This window comes from Hyla sarda, chromosome 2 (assembly GCF_029499605.1).
Source record: "Hyla sarda isolate aHylSar1 chromosome 2, aHylSar1.hap1, whole genome shotgun sequence".
Lineage (NCBI taxonomy): Eukaryota > Metazoa > Chordata > Amphibia > Anura > Hylidae > Hyla > Hyla sarda.
Window position 1 is genome coordinate 464,168,072 of NC_079190.1, and position 17,849 is coordinate 464,185,920.

At 41.5% G+C, this 17,849-nt stretch overlaps 1 protein-coding gene across 6 annotated transcripts in view; it reads left to right on the forward strand.

Annotated features, from left to right (window-relative positions):
* The window catches only part of NCAM2 (neural cell adhesion molecule 2), a 501,839-nt gene that overhangs the window by 443,705 nt on the left and 40,285 nt on the right, over positions 1-17,849 (forward strand). For 4 of the 6 annotated variants that reach the window (XM_056559430.1, XM_056559431.1, XM_056559432.1 and 1 more), the window contains one exon: positions 14,384-14,588. In XM_056559430.1, the coding sequence (XP_056415405.1) occupies positions 14,384-14,588 (205 nt within the window). Of the gene's footprint in view, positions 1-14,383; positions 14,589-16,907; positions 17,689-17,849 lie in introns of those variants that run through there. The other 2 variants (XM_056559433.1, XM_056559434.1) reach the window with 2 other exon arrangements.

A 17,849-nucleotide genomic window follows, 5' to 3' on the forward strand; every position in this document is an offset into this window, starting at 1 on the left:
ATCCGTGCAATGCCAACGGCTGTCCGGGTATGCAGGGAGTTGTAGTTTTGCATCATCTGGAGGTCTGCAGGTTGAAGACCACTGGTATTGGAGGTTATACTCATATGTCCCCGCCGCTCCGGACCATCACCACTCGTCACCGCTGCTCTGGATGTCGCCATCGCTGTCGCTACGTCCCCAGGGTGTCCTCGACGCTCCGGCAAGGCCTCTGCTTCCCCGACATCTTCGCTCTCCGTCACTGCCATCACGTCGCTACGCACGCCACTCCCATTGGATGACGGGACGGCGTGCGCAGCGACGTGATGACGATGATGGAGAGCGCAGACGATGCAGGGGATCCCGAAGAGGACGCGTTGGAGCCCTGAGGACAGGTAAATGATCGTCAGCGGACCACACGGGGCACCGTAAATGGCTATCCGGTGGCAGCTGAAGCAGTCTGCGCTGCCGGATAGCCATTTATGTGATGGGCCGACATACAAAAACATCGTATGTTGATGCTGCCTTCAACATGCGATGGCCTCTGAGAGGCCATCGCATGTTGAAATGATCGTATGTCGGGGCCATCGTAGGTCGGGGGGTCACTGAATATACTTTCCACTGGAGTACCCATTTATTGGTACCTGTCAAATATCTTCTGAAATATAAAGAAAACATTTAGTTTTTTTCAAGAGAGACAAATTACTGATACCCCAACTGATCTATGACCAAGATATACTTTTGTTTACATAAATTTCTAATTTTGAACATTTATTCCCAGTTCTGTAAAAAAAAATCTGTAGTTTTGCAGTTTTCACGATAGCCCCTTAGTCTTACATTTCCGGTTCTGTAGACATCTAAGCAGTCTTCTTATTTCCATTAAAGAAATGCAATTAAAGTAACACCAATAAATGGATTGCATACGGTCTACCATTTGTATGATAACATGATTAAATGTTCTTCCCCTCCAAATCTGCACAATAACCTCTGCACAGGTCGCACAGCATGACCACTATGTTCTTTTATACAAGTCAATGGGGGACATTTATTAATCTAGTCTATTCTGGGTATGCTTATAGACCAGCGTATGTGGTAGTCTCCTGTCTATTGTGCTCCTAATTTATCAAAGGTCTCACAGCCCTTGATAAATTCTGTGCTCAGACTTCAGGGTCTACAGCTTAAACTGCATTTATCTGTAGAGAAAAGAAAAGAAAGGACCGACGGACGGCGCCTCGTGTATTTACCCTCAATAGGTCGGGTGGTGGGTGGGGGGGCAACCCCACGGGGCTTATAGATGGCCGCTCACCTTGAGATCTATGCAAAAAAGCATATCACCCACGATATAATCTGGGTACTGTAGTACGAGTCGCTGCTATGCCGATGGGTTGCAGGAGGAAACAAGTCATCCTGGGAGTCAATATTAGAAGTAGAGCAGGAAAAAACCCTCAGGTATGGCGCTGCAGACTCTTGTAGACAGATGAGGCGGATGCCAAAGGTAATAGGAAAGTCCTCAGCAGGACATTTTATTAAAAAACAATAAAATGGACAAGATTAAGCGTTTCGGGAGGATCCCTCCCTTCCTGATCTGAGGAAGGGAGGGATCCTCCCGAAACGCGTAATCTTGTCCATTTTATTGTTTTTTTTTAAATAAAATGTCCTGCTGAGGACTTTCCTATTACCTTTGGCATCCGCCTCATCTGTCTACAAGAGTCTGCAGCGCCATACCTGAGGGTTTTTTCCTGCTCTACTTCTAATATAAACTGCATTTAGACCTGCTCCAACATGGTCTGACATTTCAGCGTATTTTGGGCAGATGTGACTTGTTGCACAAAAGTTGCACTTGATAAATTCAGCACCAATGCATTTTCCAATGCATTTCTGTCTAAAATAGACTTACATGCACCATGTTCTAAAAATCCTCTAGAGCAAAAGTCGCAGAAAAGTCGCACATATTTAGACTACTACTTTCTGTGCGACAAATTTAGACAGGAAAAACCAGTCTAAATCCTTTGATAAATCTTCCCCAATGAGTCAGGAACAGACTACAGGTTCCCATTGTCCACATGTCTACTGTACAGAATATATCTAAATGTTGTAAAAGCAGCTGAGGCAAGATGGCTGCTCCATATTCATGTGTAGACAATAGAATAAAACATCTACAGTCAGAAGTTTTCTTGACAGGTGATTTATACCAATACAAAGATCAAACTAGATTGTATAAAAAAATGCATTTCTGGCAATATATTGATGCATGCTTAGAGCTGTCATCCCTTTCACCCTATATACACTTGCCTAGAGGATTGAGGTTGTGTTTGACGGAACAAATCTGCGAGCAGACTGGACGGATAGACAGGAGGCTCTCATAAAGAGGTCATATGAGAAATTTGCTCAGTAGGGCATAAAATATTGCTAATTCTAATAGGAAATATTATTTTCTTTTTTTTTTTAAACAATAGGACAAAGTCCGACTTAGAGGCAGTCACATTTTCTGCATCGTATAGTATGAATTATGATGAAATGAATTGCAGCCATATAATAAATGTGTTTCCAAAACATTTCCATCTCTTTGATGTCAAAATCAATGTGGACAATATTTTGCTGAAACAAAGGATTGTTATACTGTATATACTCGAGTATAAGCCGACCCGAATATAAGCCGAGGCCCCTAATTTCACCCCAAAAACCCAGGAAAAGTTATTGACTCGACTATAGGCCTAGGGTGGGAAATACATCATCCCCCCTGTCATCATCCAGAACCCCGTCATCATTCAGACCCCCATCATTATCCCCCCCTTCATCATCATCTCCTGTCAATCCCTTCATCAGTGGTCTTCAACCTGCGGACCTCCAGATGTTGCAAAACTACAACTCCCAGCCTGGGCTGTCCAGGCATGCTGGGAGTTGTAGTTTTGAAACTTCTGGAGGTCTGCAGGTTGAAGATCACTGTGGCCTTCGTCATCATTCGTACCCCCCCTTTAGTTTTCTACTCATCTCCCCTCGGTGGGAAGGAAGGGTGAGCTGGTCCGGGCCATCTATGTTGCAGGGACCATCCGGTGGGAGGGTTAGCCATTCCGGGCTGTCCATTTTCACTGGGGGGGCCCTCTTCTCTGCGCTCCGGGCCTGCCCTGGACTAGTGACGTTGCCTTGACGATGACACACAGGGACGTTCATGCGCAGGCTGCCCGGAGCTTGGAGAAGAGGGCCTCCCGGTGAAAATGGACAGCCCGGAACGACTAACCCTCCCCATCGGATGGTCCCTGCAGCATAAATGGCCCGGACCAGCTCACCCTTCCTTCCCACCGAGGGAAGGCGAGTAGAAAACTAAAGAGGGGGGGGGGGGGTCTGGGAGTTGTAGTTTTGCAACATCTGGAGATCCGCAGTTTGAAGACCACTGAGAAGGGATTGACAGGCTGAGAGTTCACTCAAGTATAAGCCGAGGGGGGATTTTTCAGCACGAAAAATTGTGCTGAAAAACTCGGCTTATACTCGAGTATATAAGGTAAGTGTGGCAGGTGAGGGATGTGTAAATACATTTGAAAATCCAAGAAATGTCCATTTAATAGTACTAAGATGATGAGCAAACCTCCAGAATCCTGCCATCAAATTTGTTTTAGGTTACAAGACCTATTTGGATACAGCTATATACGCTTTATACGGATTTGGTCCTGCTGGGCACCTGGACTAGTGAGTGTAAGGAGTTACCTCCGTGGGCCAAACAGTTGCTGCTTACAATAGAAGTGCAGAATAAAATGACAATTCCTGCTCCTCTACATGGTTTCCATGGTGCCCTACACTATGATGCAATGGACACTACATACTGCTCAGTGTTAGAAGTTTATTGCTACTTACCTCCTTGTGCCCAGTAACTGTATATAGTGTATCATTGGTTATTGTAGAGAATTGGGGACAAAATGGCTCCTCTATTTAGTTTCTTTGGCCTCCTATGTTATAGGGGTACTCTCCTGCCCCAGCATTTAACACATTTTGTTCTAAACGCTTAGAGCGAGCGGTGGGAGTTGTGATGTCACACCCTGCCCCCTCAATGAAAATCTATGTAAGGGGGCATGGCAGCCACCACGCCCCCTCCGACTTGAATTGAGGGGTGTGGTGTGATGCCACGATGGGCATGGCCATGACCTCACGATCCCCGCTGCCCGCACCAAGCGTTCTAAAAGGGTGCTGCATAGAAATTGCGGGGGTCCCGCAGCTTTGGATAGGGGATCAGATGTCTAGGAGTGGAGTATCCCTTTAAGGGGCCATTAAAACATTGTACTGAGAAGAAGAAAAAATGTATATGCATTTTACAAAGTGAATAGTGGTTGAACCGGATGCAGAGCATCCAACAAAGATAGGGGGAGATTTATCAAAACCAGTGCAAAGGAAAAGTTGCCCAGTTGCCCATAGCAACCGATCAGATCGCTTCTTTCAATTTGCAGAGACCTTGTTCAAAATGAAAGAAGCAAGCTGATTGGTTGCTATGGGCAACTGTGCAATTTTTCCTCTGCACAGGCTTTGATAAATCTCCCCCATAGTGTGGTAGAATTAGGTGTCAATACTTACAGCATCACTAATTCATTGTACACTTGCTGCTCAGTACATTCAGATTCACAAGAGGTACAGATTCAGTGGCAGTAAATTACAAAGAATTAGGACAAATACATTTGTTTTATAACTTTTGGAACCAATTTCATTCCTTTGGAGCATTGTCCACAAGATCTGTACAACTAAAAAGCTAAAAGCTAGAGTGACCAAAAGTGCAATTTTTAACATTTAACTACAAAATGTTCCTTGTCACAGGTATCTAGGTACTGTTTAGAGATCCATTATGGTGAAACTATTGTCTTATAGTGATGAGCGGCATTGCCCATATTCGAATTTGCGATATTTCGTGAATATATAGACGAATATTCGTCCTATATTCGCAAATTTTGCATATTCGTTATATTCGCACATGCATATATTTGCATATTCGCGTATTCGAGGACAAAAACAGTGAGTGGGTGGGCAACTTTACTATTGGTTAATAGGGATGTTGTTGATAACCTCTGACAAGTGCATTTGCATCATTCTAATTGGCCCAAAAGTAAAAAGAAGGAATATGCGAATATTTACATATGCGAATAGACACATATGCGTATATACGGGAAAAAGCAAATATTTGCAATATCGAATATATAGCGAATATATTTGCAATATTCGCGAATTCGCGATCAACACTATTGTCTTACAAGTAACTTTCTGGATCCTTAATATGGAAACCAGAGTACCATGTGGTTAAAATTCTAGGAGTGTTGCTTTATCTTTGGATTATACAAGTTACCCTGGAGGTGTTGGTTCAGTCCCTAGAGGCACCTGAACTAAATGGTGGACTGTAGTAATGAGCGAATCGAATGTGACAAATCCAAATTCCAAATTCATTACGAATTTTAGGAAAAATTTGATTCACAACTAATGCGACTATTGGCGTGATTGGTTTGCGCAAATTGCTTCATTAAGCTCCATTTAGTGTGGTCCAGACTCCAGGGCATCTAAAATGACGGATCCACATGTGAAGACATGGGGCAAGGAATCCTGGGAAGGTGGGAGTGAGGGACGGCGGCATTCAGCCGATGGGATCCAGTGGTCATCTTTATTATAGGGTCCATCAGGTCTTATATAGGAGGTTCCAACGTGGGACTGCCCTTTTTAGGATGGCCACCCCGCCTAGGCATCAGGACCCAGTTATAGGGAGAGATCAGTGCCCCTTAGAGCCATGCCTACAGCCCCCACCTTTTTACTAGCCTCTCTCCCTTTAGGGTGACAGCTAATTGTGCCTCCTGTCCCTGCGTCCCAGACCCTAATAGGCCACTCCCTCTCCCCTATCCCCTCCATGATAAATTAAATTCTATCCTTTTGTGCATTTGTCAAGTTATGACACACTATATGTTGTGACACACCTTGTATCTCACACATATTACATTTTTACATTGTCAGTTTTGGGGCTCATTCCACACTGGCCAGTTGTCAAGCTCCACATATACTCTCCTGGAACTCTGCTTTTATACTCCATAAATATAAACCCCACACCTGGTGTTACCTGCACTCGTGCTTAGTTATCCTGAGTCACACCATAGTGACCACCATATATTGTATATCAGATAGAAAACATCATACCGTTTACTCATTGTTTGATCATCTTTAGCACATATTCACCTGCCATATTGCTCTATAAATCCTATGAACACTCCACTCTATACCACGACCATTATTTTGTGCAGGTCCCTGCGAAAACTATCGCACACTCCCCCTCCGCTGATGCATCAGGCGAGTGGCATGGCCAGGCGCACCATATCTCGCGGTCCTAAACGGTAGTGACGTCAGACGCCACCTCCTCGCTGGATCCCGCGAGTGAGACGGCAACCTCCAGCTCCCTGCTTAATGCAGGTCGTACCTCTCGGTCTTTTTGTGAATCTACAAAACCGTGAGTGGTGTAGAACTGTCACCGTACAGCTCTGTATTGACCTTCTTTTCACAGGTCATTGCTGTGACTGGAATTTTCTTTATTTTCTTTTCAGGAGGATTCTAGTACATGTGGCACCTGAATTAGGATACAGGACCCATTGGGAAATTTGTATCTGTTGGTTTCTTTTCCCACAGGTCCAATTCATTATTCAGTCCATGTCCATATCTGCCTAGATATAATTGTATGGCTTTTGTGGCATTTTATTTGCAGGTCCTACTGGTTACTGTTATATATGTGGAACTATTTTAAAGCTGCATTTTTTGTACCTCCCTAATGATGTCACCAATACTGGTGGTAAAATTGCGTTGGTAGTACTTTTAATATACTTGCAAAGCTTTCTAGTCGGTGCTTAAATGGTTTTCAGTTGTGTATAGCTGCTATTTAGCACTACAAACACTTTATCTAGAGTGTAATTTATAGATTTTAATTAATACCCAGTAAAGGTTATGTTTAAGGCACATCTGGAGCACTAATTTCTCTTCTTGTTTATGAAGCGATTCACCTCCCAGACACTACAGCATTCTATTATAGAGAGCAGTGTGTTTCAAAGAACAGCAGCGATTCAGCTCAAGCACAAATCCTGTCTAGAAGCACTGATAAGGAAGGGAGTGAGATTGAGAGAGAGTGCAATTTTGGGTGTAGTACACAGCGACTAAATGCTGCATCACTGGTATGTACTGCTGGTGTTATACACAAATACTTTTTCAAGGGTACTGTAATGCATTGTCCTCCCCTCATAAGTGCATACCACATGCGTACATCTAAGTGGTGTACTATTTTGTTCCTGTTAAAGTCTCAAGCACCTAGATACTGTGAAAGGCCAGACAAAAGAACTCACTGGCTTGTGTGGTACACAAATACCTTTTTAAGCTTACTGGAGCACATTGTCTTCCCCTCATAAGTACTGCATACCACATACATACAACTATTTTGTTCCTGTTAAAGTTTTAAGGGCCTAGATACTGGGAAAGGCAAGGCAAAAGTACTCACTGGCTGGTGTTGTACACAAATACTTTTTTTAAGCGTACTGGAGCGCATTTCCTTCCCCTCATAAGTGCATACCAAATACGTACATCTAAGTGGTGTACTATTTTGTTCCTGTTAAAGTCTCAAGCACCTAGATACTGTGAAAGGCCAGGCAAAAGAACTCACTGGCTTGTGTGGTACACAAATACTTTTTTAAGCTTACTGGAGCACATTGTCTTCCCCTCATAAGTACTGCATACCACATACATACAACTATTTTGTTCCTGTTAAAGTCTCAAGGGCCTAGATACTGGGAAAGGCAAGGCAAAAGTACTCACTGGCTGGTGTTGTACACAAATACTTTTTTAAGCGTACTGGAGCGCATTTCCTTCCCCTCATAAGTGCATACCAAATACGTACATCTAAGTGGTGTACTATTTTGTTCCTGTTAAAGTCTCAGAGGCCTATAGGCTGTGAAAGGCCAGGCAAAAGTATACAAATGCTGATGTTGTAGAAAAATACTGTTTTAAGTGTAGTGAAGTGTATTGTACTTCCCTCATATACGCACTAAGTATGTAAGGCAGAGAAGTGCCAGGATGTGCACAGATGAGTGGTAGGGTCCTAATGTCATCAGGCAGAGGTTGCAGCAGAGTAGGGACGAGTTCATCAAAAGTGGCATCTGACACCCCCAGTCAACAGTCGGTGGGTTCCTCAGACACAACCCTCAGTTGGCATGGCCCAGGAGCAGTCCCTGTCCTCCCATGGCCTCTGTCCTATGCTGTTCCCTCCCCCTCAGAAGTATCTTATGCTGTAGGTACAGCTCCACTATTGTGGATTATCTAGAGGACAGTCAGCAGCTACTGCCCAGCCAAGAAGTGGAGGAGACATATGTCGCTTCCTCTGCTATACAGGCAAGTAGTGGTGAGGAACATGGCATGGGAGGTCCTGTTGTGAAATGTCATTATTCGGCAGTGGGATGACTTCTGTCTCGCCACCTTATTGAACCCTCACTACCGACACAAAATGGGGGCCTTTTTCACACCCACTGAAAGGGAGGACAAACTGGCCTACTACAGAGACATTCTAATAAGTCGGTTGGCCGATGCCGATCTGCCCCATCGTCCATCCTCTTGCAGGTCTGACTTGGGGGGCCCTCTGCGCTCACCTTCCACTGCCATGGCTGCTGGGGAGGGGTGGGGGGGCAGGAGCAGTACAAGCTCCAGCAGCAGCCTGAGTCTACAGTCACTGATGAGTAGCTTTCTTCACCCACATAGTGAAGCAACTCATTAGCAGCAGGAAGACCTGGAGCAGGACCTGAACCAGCAGGTGATGGCTTACCTTGATATGACAATGCCAACACACCTTGAAGATCCTCTGGACTTCTGGGCAGCCAAACTTGATTTGTTACCGCAACTAGCAGAGTTTGCCCTGGAAAAGTTATCCTGCCTGGCCTGTAGTGAGCCATCAGAGTGGGTGTTTAGTGCGGCAGGGGAAATAGTAACCTTGAGGAGAACTCGTCTGTCCACGAAAAATGTGGAGAGACTGACCTTTGTGAAGATGAATCAGGCATGGATCAGCCAGGATTTCCACCCACCAATGTCTGATGCATCAGAGTAGATTGACCATGGTGCCACACCAACACTTCACAAATATGGATAGTGAAAAACATGTTTAAGGTGCTGCTCCCCAGTTACAGACATTCCTCGTAATAATAGTACCCAGTGATGAAGGATATACATTACATAAAACGTAACTTTTCTTAGGATAAAATATATGTACTCTAATTTTTTTTTTTAAATTAAACGAAAGAAAAGGTGTGCAAGAAACACCATGTGCCACCTACACCACCAGTGTATTGATGTGATGCAAAGACCTCTAAAAGGTGGAAGGGAACAGCTCATGGTCCATTGTAACCGGTGGGGGTAAACATTTTCCTTGTAAGGCCCTACTCTTGCATTATTCATTCCCTCCTTGGCAAGTGTTACTCGCCCTAAAAGGGTGGCCCCACACAGGATCCTCTACTTATTTCCCCCTACAAACATTGCCATTTACCATGGTTTTCAGGTGGAAATAGAGAGAGTTTCCTGTGTGGGGCCACCCTTTTTAGGGTGAGTAACACTTTTCAATAAGGAAATTAATAGGCCGATAATAGGGCCTTATAGGAGAAGTTTTTACCCCCTCCGGTTACAATGGACCATACGTTGTTTCCTTCCACCTTTTAGCAGTCTTTGCATCACATCATTACTTGGTGGTCTAGGTGGCACATGGTGTTTTTTGCATGCCTTTTCTTTTGTTTGATTAAAAAAAATTATAATTGGGTCCATATATTGTATCTTAAGCATAATATTAAAAGTCAAGTTTTACATAATGAATATCCTCAATACTTACTCTGCACACTAACACTTTTACAAAAGAGACCGTTTTCTTCTGCCTACCTGCCTCAGCTATGATTCTGATCCTGCCACCCGCCTGATGCCACACATCTGATGCCAAGTTATCCTTTTTTTACTCACCTTCGTCACCGGGTACTGTTATTGCCACCCAACACACCACTCTATCACTGGGTCACTTTCAGGACACCTGATGCTGCTGCTGACACCTCCAGGCTGTCTCATTCTGCCACCATATGTTCTCATGCTGCCGTTAACTCCAGGCTGTGTCATTCCGCCACTTTATGCTACCGCCAACTCCACAATGTGTCAAGCAGGCACTATGTGGTCTCCTTATGCTGCCGCTACCTCCATGCTGTGTCATTCAGCCACTATGTGCTGCCGCCAACTCCACAATGTGTCATGCAGGCACTATGTGGTCTCCTCATGCTGCCACTACATCCACGCTGTGTCATTCAGCCACTATATGGTCTCCATATTCTGCTGCCACCTTCGCGTTGTTTCATTAAGCCACTATATGTTCTCCTCATGCTGCGGCTAACTCCAGGCTGTGTCATTCAGCCACTATATGCTGCCGGCAACTCCTCGCTATGGCATTCAGGCACAATATGGTCTCCTCATGCTGCCGCTACCTCCACACTGTGTCATTCAGGCACTATATGGTCTCAACATACTGCTTCAAGCTCCACTCTGTGTCATTCAGCTGTTATATGTTCTCCACATGCTACCACCAACTCCAGGCGGTGTCATTCAGCCACTATATGCTGCCGGCAACTCCACACTGTGTCATTCAGGCACTATATGGTCTCCTCATGCTGCTGCCACCTCCTTGCTGTGTCATTTAAACACTATATGTTCTCCTCATTCTGCCACCAACTCCAGGCTGGGTCATTCAGACACTATATGCTGCTGCCAACTCCACGCTGTGTCATTCAGGCACTATATGGTCTCCTTTTGCTGCCGCCACCTCCACGCTGTGTCATTCAGCCACTATATGTTCTCCACATTCAGGCCCTATGGTCGTCGACGTCATAAATTACCTTTGGAATTACCACAAGAATCCAGTGAAACAGCTTGGAGCGATAACAATGAACCATAACTGATTAAATTAAACTTTCACAGTCAGGGGGGCACTGAGAGGCAGGGGCTGTAACAGGGAGAATCTCACCTGGTGGAGGCCCGCCAGCTCGATCCTCATCAGAATGGGTACTCAAAAAATATAAATAAATTCAAATTAAATTAAATAAAAAATACATAAAATATCTCTTTATTCTCTTCAATGTTGATGCCATATAGTCTCTCTGCCACATCCAGACACTCTGCGTCAGTGATTCTAAAAGTGATGCCTGTCATCTGCATGTCATACTGATTAACAATATTATTTCACTAACACAGTAGACTCCTTATGCGTGTTAGGACAAGGAAAAATATTCTACACCCCTATTGAGGCTATATGGTCTCCTCATGCTTCCACCACCTCCAGGCTGTGTCATTCAACCACTATATGTTTTCATCATGCTGCCGCAAACTCCAGGCTGTGTCATTCAGCCACTATATGCTGCTGCCAACTCCAGGCTGTGTCAGTCAGTGACTATATGGTCTCCTCATGCTGCCGCCACCTCCATGCTGTGTCATTCAGCCATTATATCTTCTCCTCATGCTGCCGCCACCTTCACGCTGTGTCATTCAGCCACTATATCTTCTCCTCATGCTGCTGCAAACTCCAGGCTGTGTCATTCAACTACTATATGCTGCCACCAACTCCAGGCTGTGTCGTTCAGCCACTATGTGGTCTCCTCATGCTGCCGCTAACTCCAGGCTGTGTCATTCAGCCACTATATGTTCTCCTCCTGCTGCCGCCACCTCCATACTGTGTCATTAAGCCACTATATGGTCTCCTGTGACAGTGATTCTTATAGTGATGCCTCTGATCTGCATGTCATACTGAATAACAGTATTATTTCACAAAACCAGAACACACCTTCTGCATGTTACAGCAAGGCAAAGTGTTCTACACTCCTGTTGAGGCTCTCCGTAGGCCAGAAATAGCTGTTTAAATAGCAGTTAACGGCAAATAAATTTGAACCAAAATGTTTTCAGAAAATTTGGCGAATCAGCCGAATCGAATTTTCAAAAATTCTCTCATCTCTAGTGGACTGCTCCATAATTCACATTTGTCTATATTTTTTCATATGGCATTGAATAGGCTAAATCAAGATTACAATGTATCACCTATCTTCTGAATAGGTGATACATTTTTACTCTAAGGAAGTCTGACTGCCCCCAGTGACATACATCCTGTTGGGAGGACATGTGATATGACTGGTCTATTTTAACTGATAAGCAGGGGTTACGATTGTTAAGCTACCGAAGTATCATATGTGCCTGTTTATTTCCATCGTCTGAGCTTAACTCATCTGTATGCAGCTGAATAGCAACCTAAGAGTACATTTTGGTACCTTTATGTACAGTAGTATTCCTTGGTGGCATTTGAACTTTTGCTATACTGGGGTTACTTTCATTAATAGTGGTCTCCTTATGAATCGACATTTACTTTTAGTGAGAAAAGTGTTGAGACCTGTACATATTATTTTGAGATTTGAGGTGTATAAATCATTCTGGATCAGGTGACTTGGGCCCCTCTTTTGCAAGGCTTGTCCATTTTTTTCTGTGTTCTGTGTTCCCCGCACAGTCTGAATGGCTGGTTTCAAACCATTTGTATGAGGTCTGGGGAGCTATCTGCTGATAGCTCCCCTACTTAAAATAGATTAACGAAGGAAATGCTTTAGTTGGTCTATGTAAAGTAGAGCTCACCATAGTGCCAAGGCTAGAAGTGTCTAGAGCAGGGCTGTTTAGTAGAATGGGGATTACCACAAACAGAATTAGAGCTCTAGGGAGAAGTGTTATATACTGTACGTCCCCTAGCCATCATAGGATATCTTTTTGGACCAGACCCCATTTCTTGTAATGTAACTCAACTAGACAAGCATTCAGTTTTAGACATGACCAACACTTTTTTCAGACATATGCACTTGGGACCCTGTTTTAATGATCATTTAAGATCCTATTGGTTGGATCTCCACTAGACAATTGTGAATAAGTGATAAACTCTAATCTTGGGATAACTCCTGTGATAATAAAATATACATTTGTAAACATTTACCTTACACTTTTTGATAAGCTAGTCTAAAGTTTTTGCAGCCACTTACCCTGCTCACTTCTCACCTATCTTCATGCTTTAAAAATTCAGATTCTAGTACTTTAAAATGTAATACTGGATTAAACTTAACCACTTAAGGACCCAGGCCATACCTGTACGCCCTGAATCTGCTCCCTTTCCGGAACACGGGACCCCGGGATAGCCCTGCGTCATAGCAGGTTAGGCCAGGCTTCTAACAATGGCCGGGACTCATGGCTAATAGCGAGCGGCACTGATCACGGTGCTGCACGCTATTAACCCTTTAGACACGTCATTTAAAGTTGATTGCCGTGTTTAAAGTGAAAGTAAACTACACCCGGCTAGCTCAGTGGGCTTTTTGGAACCCCGAACACCAGGAGGACACAAGAAGGGCCCCAACCTTCCTCCTGCATGTCCGATCCCCGAATGACTGCTCCGTGCCTGAGATCCAGGCATGAGCAGTCAAGTGGCAGAATCATTGATCAATCTTATCCTATGGGATAACAACTATCAATGTAAAAGATCAGTGTGTGCAGTGTTATAACCCCCGATGGGGGCTAAAACATTGCAAAAAAATAAAATAAAAAGAAAGTTAATAAAGATAATTTAACCCCTTCCCTTATAGAAGTTTGAATCATCCCCTTTTCCCATAATAAAAAACTGTGTAAATAAAAAAATAAAGTAAACAAATGTGGTATCGCCGCGTACGGAAATGTCCGAATTATAAAAATATATTGTTAATTAAACCACACGGTCAATGGCGTACGCGGAAAAAAAAATCCAAAGTACAAAATAGCGTATTTTTGGTCACTTTTTATACCATGAAAAAATGAATAAAAAGCGATCAAAAAGTCTGATCAATATCCGTACGCGGAAAAATCAAAACGTTATAAGGGTCAGAAGATGACAATTTTAAAAGTATAAATTTTCCTGCATGTAGTTATGATTTTTTACAGAAGTACGACAAAATCAAATAAACCTATATAAGTAGGGTATCATTTTAATCATATGGACCTACAGAATAAAGATAAGGTGTTACAAAATGGCATTTTTTCTTCAATTTTGTTGCACAATTATTTTTTTTCCGTTTTACCGTAGATTTTTTTGTAAAATGACTGATGTCATTACAAAGTAGAATTGGTGGTGCAAAAAATAAGCCATCATATGGATTTTTTGGCGCAAAATTGAAAGAATTATGATCTTTTGAAAGGTAAGGAAGAAAAAACGAAAGTGTAAAAACCCTGGGTCCTTAAGGGGTTAATGCATATGTTCAAATGTTATTGTATCTACAAACATGAATAAGTTTATAAAAATGACAACATGCCTTTGAATAAGTAGAATCTAATCTGAGAAATTTTCTTTTTTCTTCAGACACCCTTTTCAATGGCCTTAGCATTGGAGCAGTCATCGGATTGGCTGTAGCTGCCCTTCTCTTGATTCTCGTGGTGACAGATGTTAGCTGTTTCTTCATGAGACAGTGCGGATTGCTTATGTGCATAACCAGACGGATCTGTGGGAAGAAAAGTGGCTCCAGTGGAAAAAGTAAAGAATTAGAAGAAGGAAAAGCTGCATACTTGTGAGAAAAAAATACTTGTCTCTTTTAAATGACCCTTAAAGATCCAAAACTAAAAAATTCCAAACATTTCAGATAAAAATTCAACTAAAATGTAACTACACCCTTTGTTATTATTACAAATAAGAAGTAAAGAGAGACCAGTAATAACTCAGATAATAGATTCATGTTAAAAGTTTTTGACATAAAGGTAATGAATATGAGTGAATTTGGTGTCAGTTTTGATATAAGCTGTTCCAAAAATTGTAAAAAATCTAGCTTGTTCCAAATTCATGTAAACATTTTGCCAAATTAAGACAATAATTTAATTGAAAGGCAGATGCATTTTAAGGCCCATATCTACCTATTATAACCTGTGCCATGTCCTGAAGAACCATTCCCCTGTATTGCCTAAATTCACAGTGCCCAATTTTTAATGGCCGAGTGAAACAATAATAGGATCATGTCATGTCTTAAGTGGTATGTGCATTTTTTTTTCAATCATGCCATTCAGATGTGTCATCATATGCCCTGTGAGGGGTCAATAAGACATAACTATAGAAGGAAAAACTTTTCCAATCATTCATCTACCAGCCTTTGGTAAGAACTCTCCAAAAATTGCCATAATGTTGCAAATCCTTGCCTTAGAATGCTCCTTGAGTAAAGTCAACAACCTATATTCGATTAAACTATAATTTTTTCACAGATTCTCATGAAAGATGTAGTGAACACAACCAAGCCCTGGAAAGGAGGGGGGGGTGGGTCAACCTAGATAATTCAATCTCTTTCTAGTAATGGTCTCAGCTTAAGTCTGGAATCTGTCATCTGCAATTTGTGTTCCAAACCACTGGCACTGTTAGGGCATTGCTGTTAGGGCAAGGAGACGCCTGGCACCTTTTTATATATCTGTCTGTACTGCTGTAACATAGGAAAATGAATTTATACTCTGGTGCCATGTATTCTCTGGTGCCATTTTGTAAGTCCCATCTACTAAGGGCAGGAATGTCTCTTCAAACCTCTCCCATCCCTGCCGTTTCCAAGTCTTTTTTCCAAATCTTGTTCCTTCACTATACATGCAAAGTGTGCTTTAGTGCGAGATTTGGAAACACGACTCGGCTTCCAGCTAACGCAAAATCCAAATCTACACATACATGTGAACCCACATATCATCTTGAATGTTTTTATGTTCAACAACTTTTTTTTTTTACCTCATAATCACATCCCAGACATTATACCACCAACCGTATAATGGCTATCGGAATGATGCCACAATTGGTTCACTATTGAAACAAAGAACCAATTATGTAAAATATTTGATTTATTAAACATCAAAAAATAGACATGCATTTAAAAATAGAAGGAAACATTAAAATAAAGGCACTAGAGATGACAAGTACAGATAAGTGGAGATGATTTAAATTGCACAAATACATGGAGTACAGGGTAAAGGTAAGTCAAAGTAAGACTAGCAGATTAATCATAGAAATAATCCCACACTATGGTGGTACAGCAACATAGTAGATAACAGTTTGTAACAGATAAGCCTGTTATAGACGGACAATGGACCGTAAGGACTGGATAAGCAAGCAAGAGGAAAAACAGTCTAACAACAATAGAACAGCCTAACAACAATAGAAAGCGAAAGGTACGTTGGAGTTGGAGCTGGTAGGTGGTAATATGCATGGCAGGAAGTTCTATTGTTGTTAGGCTGGTTTTCCTCTTGTTTGCTTTTCCAGTCCTTACTGTCCATTGTCCTTCTATAGCAGACTTATCTGTTACATGCTGTTATCTACTATGTTGCTGTACCACCATAGTGTGGGCTTATTTCTGTGATTAAGCTGCTAGTCTTACTTGGACTTACCTTTACCCTGTGCTCCATGTATATGTGCCATTTATATCATCACCACTTATCTGTACTTGTTATCTCTTGTGCCTTTATTTTGATGTTTCCTTCTACTTTTAAATGTCTATTTTTTGATCCATGTTTAATAAATCAAATATTTTTACATAAGTGGTTCTTTTTTTGGTGTATACATCCCAGATATTGTAGATGTGATTCCAATTTAAACATTATTATAAATGTCATGTTTATTTATAATGTTGAGAAAAATTGGAAATGTTTCGCTTTTACTTATACTAGGTTGCATCATCTATTCTTCGCTCTGTCTATATATAGTAAATATATAAACAGTTTGTGTTTTTGTTTAGTATTTGTATGTACCAGATATTATTATGGTACATGGTCCATTTTGTTGGTGTTCCTATTTTGCATGCACATTTACAATAACAATATTTATAGTTTTTCTTTCTTTTTTTTATTGTTTTATTTTTAAATATCAATAGAAAAGCAATGTATTTGCCCAATGAGATATTACCAGTATCCAGAATGAAGTTGTCTGTAGTTCTTCATGAAGAAACATTTTAAGATATTAGGTGGGTTTGGGTCTTGTATGGTTTTGGTTATTGGCCAGGTTGGGAGATTGTGATCTCTCAACAAATCTCTGTGACAAATTACAAGATAAATTATAGGAAGATTTGCTCTTTAACAACTACAGAAAAATGTTGCAACATTAATAACAAACTCTTTTTGATTATGTGGACAAGTTCATAAAGTCTTCACTTATATCATTATGAAAATGAGAATTATTTTTCCTTTGCTATGCAAATTTTGAATAGTATAGTATTCAATAGTAACCTAGCAAGTATTCAAACTTTCCCATCCTAATTTGGGTCTTGACTTAGTTGACAATCTATCTACTGTACATTCCTCTTTATTCTTTTCCTCTTATAAACAATTTCTTGCCAATGTACTGTTTCCAGTATGGAGAGTTCGGATTGGGATTAAAGTCTTTGGAGGTTATTGAGAAAGCACTGTGTAAGGTCCTTCTTTATTTTTTTTTCAGTGATCTAAGTCACTACTGTATAAGTGAAAAAAAGAAAATTGACTTTAAAACAAGCTATAGGCAAGCCAATATCATCAGCATCTTTGGAAAGAGTTGTTTTATGAGCCATGTGACACTGCTTTATGAGTTTTAAAAAATTACATCTTGACTGTACTTTAATGATAATATGCACTATTTCTTTGGTACAAAAAAAAACTGTATTGAAAGAATAAAAATATACAACATTATTTTTAAAATATACTGCTTTATTATATCTTTTTTTTTACCATTAACATACATATGCTATGTACAATTGCTTTTGCATTAGTTTTCTGGGCCTTTTGGGATTTAAAGCTTTAGCAATTTTAGTTAGTAAATTGCTATCAACAAACAATAACAACTT